Source organism: Mchenga conophoros, linkage group LG12 (assembly GCF_057382185.1).
Source record: "Mchenga conophoros isolate Kocher_MC1m ecotype Shallow Benthic linkage group LG12, M_conophoros_male_GT1.1, whole genome shotgun sequence".
Classification (NCBI taxonomy): domain Eukaryota; kingdom Metazoa; phylum Chordata; class Actinopteri; order Cichliformes; family Cichlidae; genus Mchenga; species Mchenga conophoros.
Window position 1 is genome coordinate 27,917,985 of NC_140537.1, and position 23,558 is coordinate 27,941,542.

General features: G+C 41.3%; 1 protein-coding gene across 3 annotated transcripts in view; it reads left to right on the forward strand.

Moving 5' to 3' along the window:
• The first annotated feature begins 543 nt into the window (after positions 1–543).
• Positions 544–23,558, forward strand: part of nsd3 (nuclear receptor binding SET domain protein 3) — a 28,523-nt gene continuing 5,508 nt past the window's right edge. The window contains exons 1-24 of one of the 3 annotated variants that reach the window (XM_085294984.1): positions 544–1,019; positions 2,959–3,818; positions 6,810–7,058; positions 7,167–7,329; positions 7,429–7,583; positions 8,567–9,196; positions 9,271–9,436; positions 9,548–9,648; positions 10,085–10,130; positions 10,243–10,373; positions 11,119–11,244; positions 11,368–11,494; positions 11,587–11,787; positions 13,962–14,141; positions 14,799–14,945; positions 18,028–18,184; positions 20,246–20,448; positions 20,544–20,656; positions 20,753–20,899; positions 20,995–21,117; positions 21,630–21,746; positions 22,103–22,244; positions 22,357–22,463; positions 22,572–22,776. In XM_085294984.1, coding sequence (XP_085151110.1) covers positions 3,003–3,818; positions 6,810–7,058; positions 7,167–7,329; positions 7,429–7,583; positions 8,567–9,196; positions 9,271–9,436; positions 9,548–9,648; positions 10,085–10,130; positions 10,243–10,373; positions 11,119–11,244; positions 11,368–11,494; positions 11,587–11,787; positions 13,962–14,141; positions 14,799–14,945; positions 18,028–18,184; positions 20,246–20,448; positions 20,544–20,656; positions 20,753–20,899; positions 20,995–21,117; positions 21,630–21,746; positions 22,103–22,244; positions 22,357–22,463; positions 22,572–22,776 — 4,552 coding nt within the window. In that variant the 5' untranslated portion in view covers positions 544–1,019; positions 2,959–3,002. The remainder of the gene's footprint in view (positions 1,020–2,958; positions 3,819–6,809; positions 7,059–7,166; positions 7,330–7,428; positions 7,584–8,566; positions 9,197–9,270; positions 9,437–9,547; positions 9,649–10,084; positions 10,131–10,242; positions 10,374–11,118; positions 11,245–11,367; positions 11,495–11,586; positions 11,788–13,961; positions 14,142–14,798; positions 14,946–18,027; positions 18,185–20,245; positions 20,449–20,543; positions 20,657–20,752; positions 20,900–20,994; positions 21,118–21,629; positions 21,747–22,102; positions 22,245–22,356; positions 22,464–22,571; positions 22,777–23,558) is intronic. The other 2 variants (XM_085294985.1, XM_085294986.1) reach the window with 2 other exon arrangements.

The window sequence follows — 23,558 nt, forward strand, 5'->3', positions numbered from 1 at the left end:
AATATTTTACTTGCATTTTTAATCACTCTTATATTTAAATGTTCATTTTCTATTTTATCTAGGGATTGAGAGTAACGAAGTTTCTATTCTCTGTATGTCCTGTACATGTGGCAGAATTGACAATAAAGTTGACTTTGACTTTGACTTTAAACCTGGCACTTTCTTGCTGAACGAAATCCTTGATATATGAAAGGAAGTGTTCCTAATAACACTTGCAGGAACAACATGCAGGAACAAGAAACAAGAGGCAGAGTGACAGCTCTTTCTTTTTTCCACCTCCTCCCCCTGAGAAGCAGATCAGGCGAGGAGGCGCGTAAAAGCCAATCGGAGAGCCTGCTGCAAGCGTAGATACATGGTGCCGTGGACACAGAGATAAAAATATAATAACAATAATGATTTAAAAAAAAAATCAAATATTTAACAGTGTTTATCCACGATACGAGCAGTAAAATGTTCTTGTGTAGCCCATTAAAAATAAATAAATAAATGAAACCCCCCACACATGCGTTTCCTCCTTTATTTCCGTGCATTTCAGATGCCTTTTTCCTCCTGTTTAACCAAATGTAAGATATAAACTACAGCTCCCGGGGTGCCTCTGGTGACCCTTGCTTGCAGGCTGCATCAGTGTGATTTTGGCGCTGAGCTGAGGAGCTGGATCCACCGAGAATTTAAAAGAAAAAAAAGGGCAGAGCGCTTTTGTTAAACCGGAGGAAGAGGGTGCTAGAGATTATTATGAAGAAGAGGACAGGAAGGGGGTTGCGATCAGATTGAGGTTTTCGGGTCCTCGCACTGACGAAGAGCCCCGCGTTGGGATTGGGCAGCGACCAGATCGAGTCCTCCTCCTCCTCTCTGTGGAGAATTGCGTTAAAACGAAAAGGCCTGAGCTTTACCAACATCACAGGATTATTATTATTTTTTTATTATTATTTTGTACCCCCCTCCTTCTCCTTCTCCTCCTGTAGATTAAACGAGGAAGCATTGCTGGCTGGTGTATGTGTTTAGAATGGGACACGCTGAAGGTATTGACATTTTTTTGTGTATTTTCCTGCATCTTTCGACTCGCTATCAAAATCCGTGCTGCTGCTGGTGCTACTGCTCAGTGTTGGCCGCCTCTGCATGTTGCATCTCCTCGTTTTCAGTCGTAGCCAGCTTGCTTTCGGGCACATTTTCCCCCCACAAACCGTCAGTGATGGAGGTATAATCACGGCAGACAATTTGATTTAAAGGGGTACCAGGCAGCCATATTGGCAGCGTTAGCGTTAGCCTACCCAACATTAGCTTTCTCCCCCCTCCTCCCCTTCCACCTCCTTTCATCTTGTTTCATGTGCGCTTAGATGGATTAGAAAACATTAATAAATGGAAATGTGTCCCCGAGTGTGTCAGAAAGACATACAGCCACATCCCCGTCGTGTGCTTCGCCTTTTAACCGTTTAAACGGCTCCTGTATTTCCATTTCGATGCCTTTGGTGCCAGGTAGCTTCAAGCTAACATCGCAGGAAGCTGTAAGATCAGTCATTGAAACCTTGTTATGCCCATGCATGCACCCGTCTTTTTTGTTATGTTTGATTAAAATAACACATCTATAGCCAGCTATTGATCTCTGCCACACTATATATGCACCCAAGTTATACTACAAGTCCTTATAGGAGACTAGTGACCGCTGGATGACATCTTTTGGATGTTTACATCACCGTTGTTCACCCTTCGCAAAGCTGCTAACAAGTTAAACCGCAACAAGAGGAGCAGATTACCCACTCAACACTTTAAACCTAATTAATTATATCAGCTCTGGTGGTTAAAAGTGTTCAGTGCATGAGGTCAAACCCACCTCTGGTAGCTGCTCTTTTGTTTTGTGCAAGCAGGCCACCATGTGTTTGTGTTGATGAAAATAAACACATAAAAATCACCTAAAGCTTGTGAACAGGAGCTTGCACGACCTCTCAGTATACACTACGAAGATGACCCGAGTTTGTGATGATAATATGGGGATTTATGGGGTCTGCAATTCAGACCACCCTGTGAGTTTATCACAGTAATCATTATAATGAGTATTCTGCAGATCTCCTCAGTGCATCTGTTTAAAAAAAAAAAAATCCCACATAATTCAAACTGCTGCTCTAAAACTCAGATTTGAGGAGTAGGAGCCTGGTGAAACTGCCACTGAAGTGATAATTAAAGTTGTGTAGTTAATGGTCAGCTAACCCTGAGTTTGTAAGGGAGGAGAGGTGTGTGCTTCTACAAGTCAGAGTTAGAAGTTTCACACTATATTATTAGCAGAAATTTCTAGATATTTTAACCAGAAAACAGCTGATACATGGCAAACCAATTCGGTAGATGGCTGACTTCTTTCCAGAACTTATGACAGTCCCGTGTGTTTATCTGCAGTGAGAAAGATTTACCAAAGCCCAGATCAGTGGTCATAAACAAAAAATAAACTCTGTTATTCTGATGCTTTTCTAGCTATTTTATTCGTATAATAATAAACAGTCCTTGTGTTTACTGTGGGAGCCAAAAAACCCGATGATGTAACTCTGTCTTTGCTCTTAGTTTCTCTTCATTTACAGCTGCAGTTTGATACGTTTCAGACACCAAATCTGCTTGGTTCCATTTAGAGAAAGGATTATTGTTTGGGTTTAAATATGCCTTTTTCATTGAAAATGAGGCTTAAAAAACGGTAACCGTGGGTTCAGATGTGACACCAAGTGTCAGTGTGTGACAATTTGGGATTCCAGAGTGAAGCTTTAATTTGCAAACAAGTTTGCTTAATACACTGCTAGAAAGTTAAATAAAAAAGGCCAACCCAGAAACACAGATGTGTGCAGTGTTAATCTGTTGCTCTGTGTTAAATAATCTGTTAATAATTCCTGAAGGATAGAAGCTAAGGTCTTGGTGACTATTGGCTGTGTGCTTGTTGAGCTTTCCTGCGGTTCATTCAGTTGTGTGTACCTCTGTCGGCAGGTCCAGTCAAAGAAAAAGACAGTTAAGGATGCAGGAGCCCAACAATGGATTTCTCCTTCTCTTTCATGCAAGGGATCATGGGAAATACAATTCAGCAACCCCCTCAGCTCATTGACTCCGCCAACATCAGACAGGAAGGCACCTGCGACACCGGCAGTGACCCGGGTGAGGATGGTGGTCCCTCCTACGATGCAGCCCTGGATGCAGAGTTTCCGTACCCGCCATCGGCTTCGGAGGACATGCCGCAGGTCCCCAATGGCTACCCGCCGGGTTTGGGCATATACGAACCGCAGGCTAAATTCTCCATGTACTCGCAGTTCCCCAACGGCTCTGCTAATGGCTATGGGGCCATACGGAGCTACGGGGACCACGGCCTCGTGTCGGTGGAGGGGACCGTCCTGAGAGGTCCCGGTCTCCAGGAAAGACCTCTGTCTCCCGTTTCACCCCCACTGTCCACACATCACCCACACCTCCACCACCACCATCATCATCATCCCCATCACCACCACCATTCGCTCCACATCCACTCAAATCCACCTCACATACAAACCCACTCACACCCGCAGAGTCCTCCACCGCCACCCCTGCCCACCCAGCATCACCTACACCAGACACCTCACATCATGACTCACAACCTGCCCCCTCCTCCCCCGTTACACCTGCCTTCGTCCAGTCCTCCCCCCTCACTTGTGGACAACACCCCTTCGTCTCAGCCCACGCACGCCCCATCCAGTGCTTCTGGTGGGGTCCTGAAGAAAACCAGCTCTCCGGAGATCAAGCTGAAGATCATAAAGACGTATCAGAACGGCAAAGAGCTGTTCGAGTCTGCGCTGTGCGGAGACCTGCTGCAAGAACTGCAGGTAACTGCCAACAGCCTTTTAGGCAACATTTCTTTTTACCTTTTTGTTTATTCTTCCAAAGATGCTTTTTAGTGCATAAGATTAGGTGGAAATGTGGAAATCTGCACAGGTGCGCACAGTGTTGTTTTCTTTTTTTATTATTATTTCATATAATGAAAAAGATGCATGATCTGACTGCTATCTCCTTTTCAAAATTGCTTCAAACATTTTTTTTTTTCATGTGGTAGAACAGAGCTGAAGAACCTCTGATTCTCCAGAGTTTAATGTATTTTTAAAAAATTGCATTAATAATTACAAAATGTATAATGTTTAAGCTAATTTTTCTGCAAACTAGACTTTATAGTTAGCCATTCCTATGAGAACTAAAACTTTGAGGTACAAAATCAGCCCGGGTGTTCTCGACTAAGATCAAGAGCCAAGCCTATGAGCAACAAAATCAAGAGACGATAGTGCAGCTGGAATTACACTTACCATCTGAATTGATTAAGTGTAGAAGGAATGGGCCATCAATGACAACACGTGGGTTATTGATGAGTTTAAAAACTCTCCAGAAGCTTAAAGGCTGCACATTATCAGGATCAGCCCCTTTAATTTAATCAAAGTTTGGATAGCAAGATAACAAGAGCTGTTCAAATGGAGGTCATGGGGTGAAAGTGCATTTTCTAGTCTTTATATAATGTATGCATACATACTATCGTCATTTAGCTCTGGTCAGCTACTGCCAGAGGATTTAATAAAATTTACCAGATTTGAACGATTCTGGTTGAGGTTGCGGCCAATCTGCTGTACTGTCTCTCTGAAAAAGACAAGGACTAATGTTTTATATTTATATAAAGTTAAGAAAAACTTCTTACTTGATGTTAGAGCTGAAATGATTAGCAACGTAATCAATTAGAGGATCAAAACGAAAACGATTAGAGATCTCGTTCACAGCTAATGTTGAATACCAGATAACTGTGATGACCTTCAGCTCAGTTTGTTCACAGTGTTGCAGACAGTTTTTCTTTCTTTCTTTCTTTCTTTCTTTCTTTCTTTCTTTCTTTCTTTCTTTCTTTCTTTCTTTCTTTCTTTCTAGGAAGAGTAAAGATCACGTAAAAAGCACAAGTTTAATTATTTAGGGAACTTAATTATTATTGTACTATTCTTAGTTAGTGTATTGTCTGTCTTGTCTTAATGTTGGTTTAAAATGGAGCACTGTAACAAAAAATAATTTCCCCCAGGGATCAATAAAGTATTCTGATTCTGATTCTGATTCTAAGGATAAATATTAAACTAATGCTGGTTTCAGCCTGTCAAAGAACAGAATTAACTGGTTGTTGCTCCTTTTGTTTTAAAAATCTTTAAATTGTTTTTTCTCACAGGAATAAAAAAAAATGCAGATAAAGAAACTTTATCAAAATATAACAAGCATCTGAAGTTTTCACATTGTTTTATTGTCAGGTTTTTATTAACATTTGCTCGTGTTTGGCAGTCCTCTTTAACATGAGCACATGTTTCTTCACAAATCTTTATGGCTGTACTAACAAACTCGCTCTGTGTGTGTGTTTATTTTAAAACCTTGCTTTTAACTTTGTATGTTTTTATTAATGTGCGTATTAGTAAACCTAAAGGGTTTGCTGGTAAAGGTTTGTGCATGAGAAGAAAGCACACACTGACTTTAATCTGAACCGCTGCGTCCCGTGTCTGTTATTCCTTTGGTTTATAAATAATTAAATCCGAGAAAGACGTGTGAAACATAGTTCAGAGGTGCTGCAAACTAATTTGCTTCAGAACTTCAGTCTGGGGACATCAATAAATGATTATTTTAATTATTGCATAAACTAATTGTGTGTCTTCTACTATAACAGTTAATAGTTAACTAAAGCTAAACTAAAACTGGGTGTGGAAAAGCAGTTTTAGTTAGGTTATATAAAGCTTAAAAACTAGGCCTCAGAAAAACAGAACCAAGTTTAACAACTTGTCTACTTGGAAATCATACGCAGGAAATGTCCTTGGTATTAGTCTTTGTCAGTTTGGTGCATCATTTGAACATGCCCTCCCCTATTGTAACAGTTAAAAAGATGGAAATTATGAAAAACTGAAGTGAAACAGGCAAACTCATTTTGGATAGTACCGAATTGAAAACAAATGCTCAAAACCAAACAGAAAGAAAAAGCAAGCCGAAAACTTAAAAAACTGTAACAATGATGCGTCATGTACTTTTTTAGACAGCCGCCCAACACGTAAGCTCGGCCAGTCCACATACAGCGTGGAACTTTACATTACATTTTGGCTTTCCTGCACCTTATGCTTCTGCTCAGTAAAGGAAAAACTTGCATAAACACAATTATTTTCCCATTTTAAAGACATTGTGTTCTTTAAAAATGTTTTTTTCCTCCCTTTTTCCATGTTGTCATGGACATTGTCAGGCATTGATGTCAGTGTGTGTTGACAAATACTTGTAAGCCAAAAGCTCACACTTAGACTGGTCTAAATGCTCTATTTTGTAAATTAATTTTTAACTCTTGACTCCGTATGATCTCGAAAGGAGTGGATATCATTATCAGGAAGTGTGAAGGTCGCTTTTGCTTATGAGAGGCAGCCAATCAGAAGGAAGTTCACTTACAGAGAGCCCAAATGACAGATGATAAATAAACTGAGTATACCCAGGCTCAGTACTAGATAAATGAGGATTATTTTAACCATAAAGCTACTCTGCTGCAGTCCAAGAATAAAATTATGCGGATGGAAATGAACATAAAATGTCCTGTTTAAATCCCAAGACACCTTGGCAAAATAACTGTGCGTATTAATTGGAAATCTTATCAGTCCATTTATTTTTTAATGGAATTATTACCGTGCACATCTTAGTTTACTTTTAATTATTCTTCAAAATCCCTAAAGCAGCGGACATCTGAGGAAATTCTGAGTTGTTTCTTTTATAAAAACACAACAAAATGAACTGCCGTCTCATCGCAGCTGACTTCTTTCTGTTTATTTCCCCGTCTTCAGAAAGAGTCTCAGAAGAACGAGGCCGCTCAGGCGCAGCGCAGACATGAGAGGAAGAAGGAGAAGAGGAAAAAGAGTGCAAGACTGCTGCTGCAAGCTCAGGAACAGAGCCTGGACACGAGCCAAACACAGCCAGGTACCACAGGCCAGACAGAGGACACCCACGTCCAGCCGCCGCCAAAAGAAGCACCGCCGGTGCAGACAGAGAAGCCTCCGAAGACCGTTATTAAAACCGAACCAAAGACGCCGAAGGCAAGAGCTCATGTTCACTCACCAAAGCAGTTTGAAGTCGTCGCAGATCAGCTGCTGTGGTTTGTAGTAAACATTTTGAAAACATAACAGTGACTTGTTCATGTTTAGGTTCCTAAGGTCCATCATCCATCAGTGATCCAGGAGACAGGCTTCTGTAAGGAGTTTGTAATAGGAGATCTGGTGTGGTCCAAGGTGGGTACCTACCCCTGGTGGCCCTGCATGGTGTCCTCAGACCCACAGATGAAGGTCCACACTCGCATCAACACCAGAGGTAAAATCCCTTAAACGTCTTTGTTGTTCAAGTTTAAGTGTGTAAATGTGTAAACACAGAAGTGCCGCAACTTGTTTTCTTTCCTCTGCTGCCGTGCAGGTCACAGGGAATATCACGTCCAGTTCTTTGGCAGTGTCGCAGAGCGAGCGTGGATCCACGAGAAGAGGATAGTCATGTACCAGGGGAAGCAACAGTTTGACGAGCTTCAGTCAGAGACACTTCGCAAAACCACAAACCCTGTAGAGAGACACAAAGTATGCACAGATGGGAGATTTATTTTTAAGACTTAAAGAAAACAAACTGTTTAAACAGAATTTTTGTTGTTTTCAGCTTTTAAAAAGATTGTTTCAAAAATCTTTAACCAGAATTAACCATATAGTGGACCTGCTATGCTTTTCCTTATTTTCAGCCACTGTAACAATGGTGGATGCTCATATTAAAGATATTAAAAAAAAATTTCAAGTAATGAGGTCATCGTATGTGCAAGTAATCCCTTTCGAGTTAAAAGCTCAGGCTTTAGACCTCTGCAGCGGCACACATTTAAAAATGTTTGATTTTGTTGAGTGGGTGAAAATTGGGATACTTAGTTTGAAAGAATAATGAGCAAGTCTAATTTGTTTTTAAAGATTTTTCCCTTTTCTTAATGAAGGCATATTCTGAGCTGTCCTCTTCACATAACATCATCATCAGACATCCCATCCTCACTGGGATTATAAGACAGCTTTATGTAACATCAGTGTTTATAGTGGGGATTTCTCAGTGCCACTTTTTCATCTCCCATGCTGATGGTTAGTAATCTGATGCTGTCTTTTTCCCCTCTTACACAGCTAAGCCAATAATAAATTTACATGGAGACACGTCTGAGCTCGAGATATCAGTTTAACCCAATCAGATATTCTTAAATCTCAGTTACTTGTCACATCTGTCTTCATGGCATGCTGTTAACTGAGGTTGTACCATGTAGTTTTGGCTAATGGAGCATCTGATTATATTTTCCCCAATGTGTTACCCACTATCTTTGACCAATATCGAATCAATACCAATTATTGGATCCGCACACCTCTTCTTTTGTTTTTAGTCATGTATGTAGTATGTGGAACACTTTTTTTTTTTTTTAATTATTATTATTATTATTGTTCTAAAAACTCCCTGAAAAGCCTTCAGTTAATCCAAAATCATGAATGCCAGGGTTAGTACATGTTTATAAGTTCATGAGTTTTCTTTTTTTTCTCATCAGCTAATGAAGCCTATCCCTCAGCGGGAACGTTCTCAGTGGGAGGTGGGTGTTGGTCACGCCGAGGATGCTTTTCTGATGACGAGACAGGAGCGAATTGACAACTACACCTTCATCTATGTGGACCCAGACCCTACTGAAGCCCCACCCAGCAAGAAACCCAACATCAGACCTGAGAAACGAAGCCGGCGCTCAAGCAGCTCTATCAGTAAGAAGGAGGACCGAGATGTAAAGTCACCAGATAGAGAGCAGCCTCCGCGACGGCAGCTTCCACGGAGACAGTGTAGTGTTTCAAACACAGATGACAACGCAAACTCCCAGGCCTCAAGTGAAGATAAGAACCAGAGGGGGGACCAACGTAAGACCAGCTCACCGAAACAGAATGCCGGCTGTGATGCACGAGCACAGCAGGACTCTCCGCCTCCGGTCAAAACGTGGAAAACGGCAGCTGCCAGGAAGCTGCTGCCTCTTTCTATCACAATGAAGAGGCTGAATGTGGAGATCACAAAATGTGACTGGCCTCTTATCCAGAAAAAAGCAGCTGCCTCCCCAAAGAAGGACAAAGAAGAAGAGAAGAAAGAGAGGGTGGAGAGAGAAGGCAGGCAGCCCGACCTGGGATACTGCTCACCTGAGGTTGGTCTAACTGACAGAAGAAGATGTACACAGCAGAAACATCCTGTAAGCTAATATTCAAATGTTGATTTCAGCAGGACAGCAGAGCTAAACCTGAGCCCAGTCCAGAGGAGGAGGAAGATGGGGATGAAGGAGAGGACGAGGGAGAGGAGAGGAGAGATTCCCCAGCGAGTCGGAGGAGTGAAGAGGGAGGATTGCAGCAGACCTCATCTCCGGGATCACACCACAGCAGTCCGCAAGGTTGGCGAAACACAGACATGCAGAGTGTTTCTGTTGCATTTCTCAATTTTATGGATTAAATTGACAAAGTCAGAAAGAGATGCAGCTTAGTGTTTTGTTTTGTTTTTTTAGGTTCTCAAGAGAGGAAGCTTCAGCGGCGGTGTGTCAGAAGCAGGTCTGAGTCAGAGAGAGGCAACGATCTCGTCCCTAAGAAGAAAACCAAAAAAGAGCAGGTATTAGTCCTCCACAGGGAATCAGTATGCCATACCTTTCTCTCCCTGTCTTTTTTTATAGATTTTTATAGAATATAAAAATATAATAAAGTAAAAATTGAAATATGAGCCTAGCACTTCTGTTCACGTAACAGCTTTAGCAGTTTGAAAGCTTATCAGATGCTAAAATGCTGCTAAAAGGATTTTGTAATATGATAGAGCTTTGGGCAGCTGTATTTTTCCTACACCGCAGGAGTTGGCAGGAGAACTGTGAAATTGTGTATCTGTCTTCCAAAATAATCCAGGTATGCACGTGTTGAGCTATATTCAGATTTGTTTTGCAAACTTTCCTGAATTTTTGTGCAGGAATAGTTTCATTAAATTGAATGAGACAGCTTAGAATCCAAACTAAGAAGACCTGAGATAACCTGAACCTGCACTTTTAATCTCCTTGCAGGCTGAGATGGCTCCAGAGACCACGCTGAGGACAGGTTCACAGAAAGGTGAGCGATCATTCATTCACACACGCTGTAAATCATTTGTCATGGAAGCTCTTTGTACTTGTAGAAAGACAAAATCTGTCTCTTCTTCCCCCCCCCCCATGTGATCGTGTAGGAGCTAGTGAGATCTCAGATGCGTGCAAGCCACTGAAGAAGCGAAGCAGAGCATCAACAGATGTCGAAATGGCTTCATCTCAGTACAGAGACACGTCTGATTCAGACTCCAGAGGCCTCAACGACCCGCAGGTAGCCTTGAATGACATGACCGAGGGCTTTTTTTCTGCACACAAAATATTTGTCTCCATTAGTCCAGAGGCTAAATATCCATACATTATTGCCATGCATGCAGAGATGTTTACTGTTCATAGTGCAAAATTCGATCTCAGTCATGTTTTCATTATCTCTGATTCATTTTGCTCTTATTGCATTAATTTATTTTTATTCCTGTAAGCAATAGGCCTGTTTAGATCCCAACATTGCACCCTTTAAAACCAGAAATGAGCACTTCTTAAGCTTTTACCTTCTTAAGGATGATCATTTTTTTTATTATTTACATGTTTTTATAATATTCTTTGGCTTCTCTGCTGCTGAAGAAAAGAAGACACTTGAAGCAGTTGATACTCTTTTTGTCATTCCTGTCATATATGTATTGTTATGATGATGGTCCACGTACAAGTAATTCCTGCAAACTCAAGCTCAGACTTGGGGCTGCTCATTTGCCAGTTTTTTCCTACTCTTTGATTTATATGTAGAGAGTGGATATTCCTAATTTGGTCATCTCAGGTGCGCAGCTCTGACTGTGAGCGCAGAAGCTTCTGTTTGCGAGGTACAGCCAATCAGGAAAAAGTAGGGTAAAGGGAGAGGAACTTAAACAGCTTGGTTCGATGAGGATACAATTCACAAAGGTCCAGTGTAAGATAAGAAAAAATGTCTGCACACCCGACGCATTGGTTAAACACTCTGGTTTACATTCAGTGCATCTCTGCTTCAGGGCTTATTTGGGAAGAGTCTTGATAGTCCAGCAGCAGCAGATGCAGATGCTTCAGATACTCAGTCTGTGGACTCTGGCCTGTCCCGTCAGGACAGCAGCACCAGCAAGAGGGACACTGTGTGCCAGGTCAGCGTTGCTCATGATTCGCCTCAGTTCTGCTCTTTCTTCTAAACATTTACAGGCATTGGTTGTGTGGTATATTTGTGTGGTATATTTTTAAACTGCCTCACTCTCTGTGTTTTTGTGTAGATCTGCGAGGTGTACGGCGATGGTTTGATGGTATGTGAAGGTGACTGCAACAAGCAGTTTCACATGGAGTGTCTCGGTTTGTCGTCCCCACCTGAAGGAAGATTTAGCTGCACAGAATGTAGAACAGGTGAGTGAATTCAAACACAACTACATATCTACCATCATATTTGCAGTGTTTGGCGCTTTTCTACAGCACGTTCTCTGACATTCCTTTTCTAGGGAACCATCCTTGTTTTAGCTGTAAAACAGTGGGCATGGAGGTGACGCGCTGCTCTGTGTCTGGATGTGGTTGTTACTATCACGAGGACTGTGTCCGTAAACTCCCGGGAACCACCAGCAGCCCAGGTGGAGGTTTCAGCTGCCCTCAGCACAGTTGTTCAACCTGCTGTCTGGAGAGAGACCCACAACGAGCCAGTAAAGGTAGAACAGCTTCCCTTTTTTGTCTGTGGCCTTTAGTAATTTCGTGGTTGAGTCTGTAGGGGTGTGAGCTGGTGATAGATAGAAAAAGGGTCATTAAAATGGAGTTTAGACTCCTTAGGTGATGATACTGACTGACTAATAGAACAAAGCTCACATTGAAATCAAGCTTGTGATTCTTTGTTGAAATATGTAAGAGTTAAATGCATTAGAAGTAAATAGGAGTGTCTTCTTCAGAGAAAACAGACTGTGGGAGAACTTGTGCCAGATTTAATGAAGAATACTTGGTGACAGCCTTGGCACAAACATCCTCTTCATGTCAAAGTTAAATTGTTCTGTTTGGTGAGAAGTACCTGGAGACTGTCGAGCACTGGAGAAAGTAAACTGGCTTGCTCCTGGAAAGGTCTTTAGGCGATCGTACATTATCCTGCAGGAAATATCTGCAAATGAGAAAAGATGCGCTTCGATGCAGAGGTGCTAAAAGTGATATCGACAACTATGATTTATACCAGGGGTGCGTGGTTCATTTTCCCAAGGGGCCACATGAGAAACTGGAACTGTAGTGGAAGACTGTAATAATAAGTGGAACTCAATTCTGCTCCATTTTAATTTTATCTCTTTATCTCTTTATAAGTGTGTTGTTGCAGCCCTCCACAACAATCCCAGTATGTCAGGGAAACCCTTAGGAAAATGAACTGATTTATACCTTTGCCATCAGACATGAAAGTCATCCAAGTGGGAAGAGAGGAAAGGCTGGAAAGGAAAAAAAAACACGCCTAACACCTACCGGACACTGCTCTGGTTTTGCATGAAATTACTTTGAAAAGGACTGAAAGAATCATTTTCAGTGAATTATATTTTGTATACAAATGGGGAAAAAACTTTATGATTCAAAGAAAAATCAAATAACACTGATTTCTTTTCACATACCTAAGATCATTATGAGTGTAAATGGATGCAGGTGAGGACCTGTGCAACTTTGATAGGAGTCAAATCGTTTTAGGTTGTTACTTTACTGGATTTTTCTCAAGTCATGTTTCTCTGGTTCTTTAATCCACTTTTAATATCTATATATTTTTTCATGTGAAAATGTTAATGAGAGCAGTTGTACCAAAAAGATACATTTGCAAATAGCTGAAGCTTTTGTTTAAAATAAATAAATACAAATCAATAGTGCTTAGGCACAGCAGGCCATCAGTCTCTATAATACAGTGGAGAAAACTTTTTATGAAGAACTTATTTTAAATCCAGTCCCAGCAGGAGAAACTCGTGTTGTTTTGTTCAGTATATGTCTACACAGCCCAAAGCAGTGACTCTCAATCTTTTTGACTTGTGATCTCTTGTGTTTTTGTAACACTTTGTTCTATTTTAGATGTTGAAAAGTCACATTTCCCCTCTGAGCTTCTCAGATGGCTTCTTTCAAAAAATAGTTTAGGTTCAAAAATTAGCCTTACCATTTTGTCTAGCTTAGTTTTTTTTTCCTTTTAAACCTGAGTAAATACTGCGCAAATCTCCAGGTTTTCTTGTGCCCTATGGAAAATCTATTGTCAGATTCTGTTTTGTTGTTTAAGTACTGTGAAGATAGATTTCAATAACTTGGAGCTGAAGTCTCTGTAGTCGGTTGTCTTTTTCCTTTTGCTTTCCTTTAATTACAGCTGGAGCCCATTAAAGGAATATGACCTATTTGTTTTTAATAGAATCTCAGCAGTAAAAAGAAGTGAGCAGAGCTGTGTTGTTAGGCTGAGTGATTAATTGGATTCCAATTATACTTCCATTTTTGTTTTTTAATGATCACGAAAAGAAGGTAATCTGCATAAAACAGAACAGTTGCCGCTTCCTGCATCTCGGATCTACAAGGACACCTCATCCTGTCTACTTCCAGCAGTGTCTTCACGTGACTCCAGTGCATGTCTTCAGGATGGCTTGAGGGCCTCTGTTTGCACCCTGGTCATAAAGACCCAGACCATGTGCACCTCTTTTTGTCTTTTACTTTTTTTTTTATGTATTTATTTTTTAGCAGCCCTAGAGTACAGTTGAATACTCCAGAATGATTACCTCCTACCTAATCATTTTTCCTTGACCTTCTTGGAGAACGTCACAAGGCCAAAGACATAAAGGCAAATTTATACCACGATTGTGGTAAAATCTGCTCTCTCTCTCATCTGTTTCCCCTCCAGGTCGTCTGATTCGTTGTATCCGCTGTCCGTTGGCCTATCACACCAGCGACAGCTGCGTGGCGGCAGGCAGTGTCATCCTTACTCACCACATCATGATCTGCAGCAACCACGGCAGCGCCAAGAAGAACGGCCTCCTCACCTCCCCCGTCAACGTGGGATGGTGCTTCCTGTGTGCCCGAGGTAAGCTTTCCCCACCCTACACACCGACAAACCCCCGAGCCAAAGGAGTGACGTTCCCCCTCGCCCCATGCTGCAGACACAAGCAGTTCTTAATTACCGTACACCAGACGATTTGAATCTTGTGGCGAAATCCAAGATCGATTCTTCTTGCCTGCATCATCTCATATTGTCATCTTTTTTTTGTTTGTTTGTTTTTTTTATACACTTTTAACCTCTTTTTGACGCAGTAACATCTCATTTAGGTATCTTTAATATTACATGTTTCATGTTTGGCTTTGTTGTTCATGGATAGCAGTGCTGTGTCTGTTTTCCATCATGATACTAATACTATGAACGAGTCGGGCTGTTACACTGCACTCCACTTAAAAGAACCACGTCTGTCCTGAGTGCCGATGAAAGAAAACATCCTTTTTTCTTTGTGACTTTTAGCTCGTTTAAGCCTCACATTTAACTTCAAGTTGAGTGCACTGTCTGGCCTCTTTCTGTTGAGACCAACTTTGTTTTACTTTTGTTTTTTGTGCGTGTTACAACTGTGTATGAGTATGTGTGTTTGTGTGGCTGTGCACGCGTGTTTGTTCTTTCTCTTTTTGTAAACTTTGGGTAATTTTCGAGTTTGACTGCGGCTCACCCCCGTCTCTTCCTGTGTGTCTTGTGTAGGGCTGTTAGTGCAAGACCTTACTGACACCATATTAAGTTCATATGCCTATAAGTCCCACTACCTTCTGACTGAGTCAAATCGTGCTGAGTTGAAATTACCTATGATTCCCTCTCCTTCGTCAGCTACCAAAAAGAATGTTGGGAAAGGTAACTGAACAGTTTTTCTCTTTCTCCTTTGTCCCACTGGTCTGTGTTTGTGTTGTGCCTGCTCCCATTCTGACCCCCTTCCCTCCCTTTTTGTACACATCTTTCATTTCAAAGCCTTGAGGTGCAAAGTTAATTAACTGACTACACATGCAGTTAATTTTAACGCAGAGTGACGCAGAGTAACTTCAGCCAAGTTCCCTAACACATTAACAAAACAACAGTGGGCCTCATGCAAGAATTAAGTCTTGTGCTCTCATCCCAAGCCTCTCATTGAAGGGTTGCATATGAGAAGCCAGAGTCACAAAAGTAAAATTATTGTAAAATTGGTCTTTCAAAGATATTACATTTAGAAAGGCACAAGTGTACATCAATTCTGTTTAGCTGTGTACTGCTGACTCATTGTCACACAATAACAGCGCAGTAGATTAGGCAGAAATTGTGCTCTTGTATATAATAAAAGGACAAAAAAGGCGATTCTTTAACTGATGAAGCTGGAGTGAGGAATTACCGACTCGCTGGAGTTTGGTGTGCAATTATATAGATTGAATTTATTCATTTATGCAAAATGTGTAATATTTAAGGCAATCAATCCGTGGATATTGTCACTGTACTATACAACTAGGCCTCATGGCTGCGTATTCATATTAAAGATATGAAAAAGATACATTTGTGCTTGTTCATTAATCAACAAAATTAAAAGAGATGGCGACATAATTGAAATAACACATCTCATCTGCCTAAGTATGTTATTACGATAGACTCTATAAAAGATGGACGTAGCTTCTGGGTCTGAAAAGTAAAGCCAAACATGTCTTCTGTGGTAATGGTCATTGCAAAGACACTTCTGGTTGTATCAAAGTAAACGCGTTGATGACTTTACTGGCTCATTGACTTCTTTGGGGTCATATTGAATAAAACATGAATGTTGTTTTGTAAATTATGATTATTCTCAGAGTCAAAAAGAAGTGTTTTCCAGAGTAAATGAAACCTTGCAGACTTTCCAAGACCGACTCTAAGGTGTCAGGATGTTTTCTTTTTGATGCTAAAGATACTTCTTTATAGCTTTATGACTTTGGTTGAATATTTGGGCATCTATGATGTGAGTTTGGCTGAGCAGACCGTTCCCTGACACCCTGGTACTATTTGAATGATAAGAACCTAAACATTGAAATGCCTTTAAACCTTTGTGCAGTACTCTACATGTATAAAAGGGAATAATTTGGCATGAAGTTAGAGGCGACAAATTCTCTCTGCAAAGTTACGATGGGAAGCAATGAAGAGGAGCCAGTGTCACAAACACGGATACTGTTCAGCAGGATGAGAGGTATTTGGTTATTCGTCTTTTAAGTCAATTACAGAATAAAACCGCGGTCCCCAACCTTTTTTGCGTCACGGACCGGTTTATGCCCGATAATATTTTCACGGACCGGCCTTTAAGGTGTCGCAGATAAATACAACAAAATAAAACTAGTACCGGTACCGAAAAAAAGAAGATTTATTCATAACACACATGAAAAGACCGAGGAAAACCGAGTTAACAATAAAAATGATAACAAAATAATGCTGAAAACCGATAAAAACCCTGAAAACCATATATTTCACACCTGAGCCTCAACTCTCGCGGCCCGGTACCAAACGACTCACGGACCGGTACGAGTCCAGGGCCCGGGGGGTGGGGATGGTCAGTGCAAAGCTAAAAGTCAGACTAATGTGGAAAAATCTCTTTTTAACACAACTAATCTGAACAGCTCATGAATTTTGTTCACTCATCCTGTTGAACGTGAAAAGTTCTTATTTATCGTAGATCTGCTTTGTTTGTATGAGTGGTTCTTGCATGAGGCCCATCGTAAAATTGGTTGCTGATGCGCAACCAATCTACAAACTTCTTTGCTAAAATAGTCGGTTATAAAGAAAATAAATCAGTTTATCTGCTGGTAAAATAAAATTGGTCCTTAGACCTGCAGCATGGATGTATGAAGTCCCAATGCTCTGGGTTGGTTCAGGTTCTCTCTGTGGTTTGTGGAGCTTCTCGCTGCTGGAGGCGCATTGCTTCTCTGCTTCAGCACTCTGGGCTTGGTTTTGATTTGAAAGACCTCGTCCGGCGTCACCTCTTTTATGGCAACTGCAACTAAGTTTGTTTTTGACTGAAAATTTCAAACAGTATGACATTTTGGCTCCCCTCATGTCTTTGAGCTTTGACCTGCCTTGGATGGAATATAATCCTAATCATTTAGTACAATTAAGCAAAGAACTGTTTCCAGGTGATGGAGGTTAAATTACAGGGTTTTTTCTTCTTTTTTAAAAATTATAATTCTGCTATTGCATTTTTTTTTAAATTACATTTTGGAAATGGAAATACTGTAAAGATTTGATTCCATGCAAGCTGGTCTGTGCAGAATGTGATATGTGTGATGGGAAGTTTGCTTTATGAGCTGGACTGCATGCCGGCTTTTTGCCAGTACTTTGTTATTTGAGTATAACCCTGATTCATTGTTAACCTGCTGGCTGATTTTTATTCCGGTGCTACCGCATGTATTTCCCATAAGACTGGTCTTGGTACAGTGCTCTGAATCTGATTGCCAGACATGCTGTAACTGCTGCAATAAAATGCTATACCCAAACCAGGAAACCCATGCAGGGTTTCCAATCATTTCATTCATGCCGTCAGGCTGTTACAGGAGGCTTCACTCAGACCAGAAGGTCCTAGCCTTAGTTTTTCATTTAGATTAATAGCCAGATGTTATTGTGGTAGGAATGTCTTCCTAAGGAACACTGTTTTAACTCACATTAGATGCTAGAAAACCACGATTGTATTCTGTATTTATAGACTTTGTACTAGTTGTACTTTTAGTTAATAGGCTTGTCTGCAAATGAGATTCAGAGTTTGACCAGGTGTTAAGGTGCATCACCTAATCATGCACTCCTCCTCTCTTTGCATACCCACCCCCTCCCCACAACGCATGCACACACACACACACACACACACACACACACACACACACACACACACACACACACACACACACACACACACACACACACATACGCAAACACACACATGTATACATCCATACAAATGTAGGAGGCAAGTTGCTGTGCTGCGACTCATGCCCAGCTTCCTTCCACCCGGAGTGTCTGGAGATGGAGATGCCGGAGGGGTCGTGGTCCTGCAGCGATTGCAGGGCAGGGAAGAAACCTCACTACAAACAAATTGTCTGGGTCAAACTAGGCAACTACAGGTAGGAAGCACAGATTGGGGACAGCTGAGGGTTATGCAGCTGTCACTTTGTGGTATGGATGCATTTAAAGGATAAGATAGTGATAGTTTAGATTTCAGTGCATGATTTCTACCTTTTAATCCTATTTAAAAAACCACAGAAAGTTGATTGCACATAGAGTCTTCTGTGTCGTAGACCTCCGCTGTTGTCCAGAAACCCAGTAATGACCAGCAATACTGTTTCCTTTCTTATAATAATCCTTCTAGTCTTGATAATTTAAATCTGCCACAGAAGCTGAAACTGTTCAAGTATCTTTTGTCCAGAGCCTTAAAAAAATTAAGACCAACAATCAGCCACAATATTAAAACCACCTTCCTAATACCGTTTATGTCCCCCTAGTGCTGCCAACACTGTGTCTGACGCATCAAGGCATAGAATCCACTGAATGTTTCCTTTAGTATCGGGTACCATGACGTTAGCAGAAGAGCCTTTAAGTCCTGCAAGTTGCTGCTCAGTCAGAATGAGGATTTAGAGACTTTGGAGACCCAAGCAATATTTGTTTATTTAGCACTTTTTCCTCTCAAGAGTTACAAACTCCTTTACAAAAGCCAGTATTCATAATAAAAGGTTAAAATAAAAGACACTAAAATTAAACGGAGCAGAAGACAAAAGAAATCATCATCAATCTGTGAAGATAGTCATTCTCCATTCCTGCTAGAAAACACCATCAGAGTGAACGGCTGCAATGAAGTTATGTATCTGGTCATGCAACAGTGTTTGTTCCATGTCATCGTAACAACCACATGAATACAAAAAACACTGATAGATGCATCACACTGTCTCTGTCAGCTGTTATTCTTTCCATAGTGCATCCTAACTGCCATGTCCGTGCGCCCCAGGGTGGCTACAATGTAGCTTGCCATCACCAGTGTGTGAATGTGTGTGTGAATGGGTGGATGACTGGATGTGTAAAGCGCTTTGGGGTCCTTAGGGACTAGTAAAGCGCTATACAAATACAGGCCATTTACCATTTCTTCCCCAGGTAAACAACACACACTCACCCAGCCGTTCACATGACGTAAAGAAGACATGATTCATCAGACTAGACAACCAGTGATCCATTTTTGATGCTCACATGACCACTGCTTGTGCTTAAAGCTAGCATGAGAGTGCTGACTGTTTTATTCATCAGTCTCTCATGACCACCATTAAGAGTTTCACTTATTTGTGCTACAGTAGCTAATCTGGCAGATCAGCTACACAGGACAGCCTTTATTCCTCAGTGTTATCAGAGACCGTAATCTCAGTTGTCTGCTTGTATTCCCATGGGCCTCTGTTGGTAAATGCTGTGTACTGGCAACGCAAAACAGGACATGCATCGCAGTTTGTCTCTTAAATCTTTGAGAGACACACAACCTATTTTTTCAGCTTCTAACACATATGTTTTAAGAATAGACTGTTAACCAGCTGCCTAATATATCCCACCCCATCATAGAGGATCTTGTAACTAGACTATTTTATTTAGCTGAGCTGTCAGTGGTTTAAACGATCTGTTTTTTACTTGCGTCTGCAGCAGGAAGAAATCTAATATGAGCCTGAGAACCGCAAACATGTCAGGGGGGTGCGTGCATGCAGATTGTTGGTCTTGGTCTGTTTAAACTCGGTGTAGCACATTGTTTTCACACCTCATGGGGAAACAGGATGTGATAATATAAATGCAGGTATTCAGGAAACACTGAGCAGTGCTTTTCGCTCTCACACTGACTGTCAGTCAGGCTCAATATTTGTCTCACAGTTTAGAATCTTCTGGCAGATTAAAGGTGTGCACACAGATAATTATTAATCTGTTGATGAAGCAGCTCTGAATTTGATTTAAAAAAACAAAATTTCTAGGCAGAAACAAATAAATACAGTATTTCCTCTCTAAGTCATGGTTCACCTTTTCGAGGACTCGCTGCATCGTGGATTTATCTGTAAATTTAGATTGTGGAATTTCATATCACAGGCTTCTGTGGCCTATAGGTATTTTTATTCTTATTCACTTTTGCCCTTGATTTTCTAATGATGTCCCTTGCTTGCCAGGTGGTGGCCTGCAGAGATCTGCAACCCTCGCCTGGTGCCATCAAACATTCAGAGTCTTCGGCACGATATTGGTGACTTCCCGGTTTTCTTCTTTGGCTCCCATGACTACTACTGGATCAACCAAGGCCGCGTCTTCCCATATGTGGAGAATGACAAGAACTTTGTCACAGGACAGATCAATATTAACAAAACCTTCAAGAAAGGTAACATATTCCTAAAATCCTTCCTTCTAATCTGTTGTGATATCACTTCAAGCCAAAAGAAAAGATGATTTTCTGAGTCGCTATTCATCTTTTAGCTCTGGAAGAAGCAGCCCGGCGCTTTCAGGAGCTTAAGGCGCAGAGGGAGAGCAGGGAGGCTCTAAAGCAAGACCGCAATTCTCGCAAACCACCACCCTACAAGTTCATCAAGGTGAGCAGATGGAAAGACCAAAAGGTGGTTATAAGTTTTGATCGTCAAGTTTTCAGGGTTGTTACTAATTCTGTGGCTGCTTTGTTTTCCTGTCAGTCCAACAAGCCTGTGGGGAAAGTTCAGGTGCACGTGGCCGACTTGTCAGAAATTCAGCGATGCAACTGCAAGCCAGCAGATGAGCATCCCTGCAGCCTGGAGTCCCAGTGTCTCAACCGCATGCTGCAGTACGAGTGTCACCCACAGGTCTGCGTGCATCTTTGGGTTTTTATGTCATTTGTGATTCAGGTAATAAAATCTAACTTTTAACTTTCTGTGGTTGGTTGTGCTCCTGTGATCAGGTGTGCCCTGCAGGAGACAGCTGTGAGAATCAGTGTTTCTCCAAACGGCTGTATGCAGAAACAGAAGTGATAAAGACGGAAGGGTGTGGCTGGGGCCTCAGGACAAACCAGGCACTGAAGAAGGTGGGCGCTGCACTTAAAATGCAGACCTTTCATCTAAAGAGCATCAGCACATCTGATTTGTATTTGCTACAAGCTGAAATGTTAAATAAAGCAATCTAAATTAGTTTAACAATCAAATTAAACATAGAAAAATACTGAAAAATAAAAAAACTGAATAGATTACAATAAAAGCTCTTCTTATTAATCTTGCAAGCTGCCTACCCTGCAGAAAAGCTTTTAAACGCCCCAGTGTCTGTGATATTTGTTAACATATGTTCATTTATGCTATAAGTATCTTCTTCTGCATACAAACAAAAACATCTGAGTGCAGTAGCAGTTTCTAGATATGTAAATTCAAAAATCTAGAAATCAGTTTCATCTGCCAGGCAAGAGTGTAAAAGTTCAGCAAATCAGTGGTTCTCATATGTGTGTTTGTTATTTGTTGTCAGTCTGCTTCCTAGCAATAAGTAATTTTTAAGTGCGTGTCTGTGTAATAACTAAAACAATATAAATGTGTTTGTTGTTTCCTGCAGGGTGACTTTGTGGCCGAGTATGTGGGAGAGGTGATAGACTCAGAAGAGTGCCAGCAGCGAATCAAACGTGCCCATGAAAATCATGTGACCAACTTCTACATGCTCACCCTCACCAAGGTAACATCTGTGACGTTTACTGGACACTCAGGATACACAATGCTAACAACAATAGATAACATACAACAGGTAACAATAGGTAACATACAACAAGTTGTAATATTAGTCAGATAATCCATTAGAAACGCCCCCAAAAGACTCCAACATACTTTTCAGTGATCTTAAATTGTTTTTGTTTTTTTTTCACTTCCTCATTGATTTAATTTTTCAGTCCTTGACTGTCCCATTTATTTGTTCATCCATTCATTTCCTTGTCCAATTTGGGGTCAGTTCACATAACATCCCTGATACATAAATCGTCCACAGAAGAACATTTCCTAAACTCTGGTGTCTTAATACTCACGTCTTCCCGGTAGGATCGTGTCATCGACGCTGGCCCAAAAGGAAACTCGTCTCGGTTTATTAACCACAGCTGCAGCCCAAACTGCGAAACCCAGAAGTGGACGGTAAACGGCGACGTTCGTATTGGAATCTTTGCCCTTTGTGACATCGAGGCTGGTGAGTTAATCTGCAGCTCTGACACACATTTTCCTTCATGTATATTAAATGTACTGAGAGCAAGTTGGATGATTCCCATTTAATGTTGCTCTTCTCCCTGGTGTCCCTGCAGGCACAGAGCTGACGTTTAACTACAATCTGCACTGTGTGGGCAACAGGAGAACGTCGTGTCACTGTGGATCAGACAACTGCTCTGGATTTCTTGGGGTCCAGCCATCGGTGAGGATGTTTGTCATCCCCATTAAAATTCAGAGTACCTAAGAAGGAGCAGCCAAGTTTGGAACCTGTGTTTGATACCTCTTTCTTGTTTTATCATATTTCCTGCAGAGTGCTGCAGTGACGGAGAAAGAGGAAAAGGCCAGGAATGCAAAGATGAAGCAGAAGAAGCGGAAACTGCGGCCGGAGGGCAAACACACACACGAGTACTTTTGCTTCTGCTGCGGAAAAGGAGGAGAGCTGGTGATGTGTGACAGGAAGGACTGCCCAAAAGCGTATCACCTGCTGTGTCTCAACCTCACCAAACCGCCATACGGTAACGACAGAAATGACTTTCTGCATGCTTTTGTTTAGTTTGTGTTGCTCCTGAAACGTTTCTGCAGGTCAGTTTCTTGCAGTTTTCCAGGGTTTTTTTTTTTTTTTTTTTTTTAATTGGCTGTCTGTACTTTCAAACCTTCTCTATAATACTATGTTATCAGTAATGTACCGGAAATTAAAGCAGATGTATTAGGACAGGATATTAGAAGAATTTCCTGTTCTGTAAATCATCTCATTGACAGCTCAAGTTTTTGTTTGGGATCTCTTTTTGAGGTTGGAAACTCCTGTCCTCAAAAATCAGTTCACTCCACAACATAAAAAAATCAGCACAGCAGGAAAACGACAAAGGTGGTGGAAAGCACAGCATTTAAGTCACTGTTCCCATCCACCCCTGTATGCTGTCCTTATGCATCAGTTTTCCATGAGCTTTCCATTTTGGATTTGTAGCTGGGACACAGATGCAGAAGTGTCTGAAGGAGGCAGGGAGAGACATCCACTCCATTTACTTTTAAAGCTTTTGTTTTTATCAGAAATGTAATGGAGCATATAAAAATTAAGCTACTCTGTGGAGGTAGATGTTACACTGATTGGACACTTTTTACCTTTATCCGTCTGTTTTGACTTCTGTGCTGAATTAGTGTCTAGATGACGATCTCTCAGCAGTGTGACAGTTAACAGGAAGGCTCGTCCTGGGCCTATGCTTTTTTTGGAAATCGAATTTCCCAGAGGAACCCACCCGAGGGATTAATAAAGTTCTATCTAATCTATATCAAAGATCAG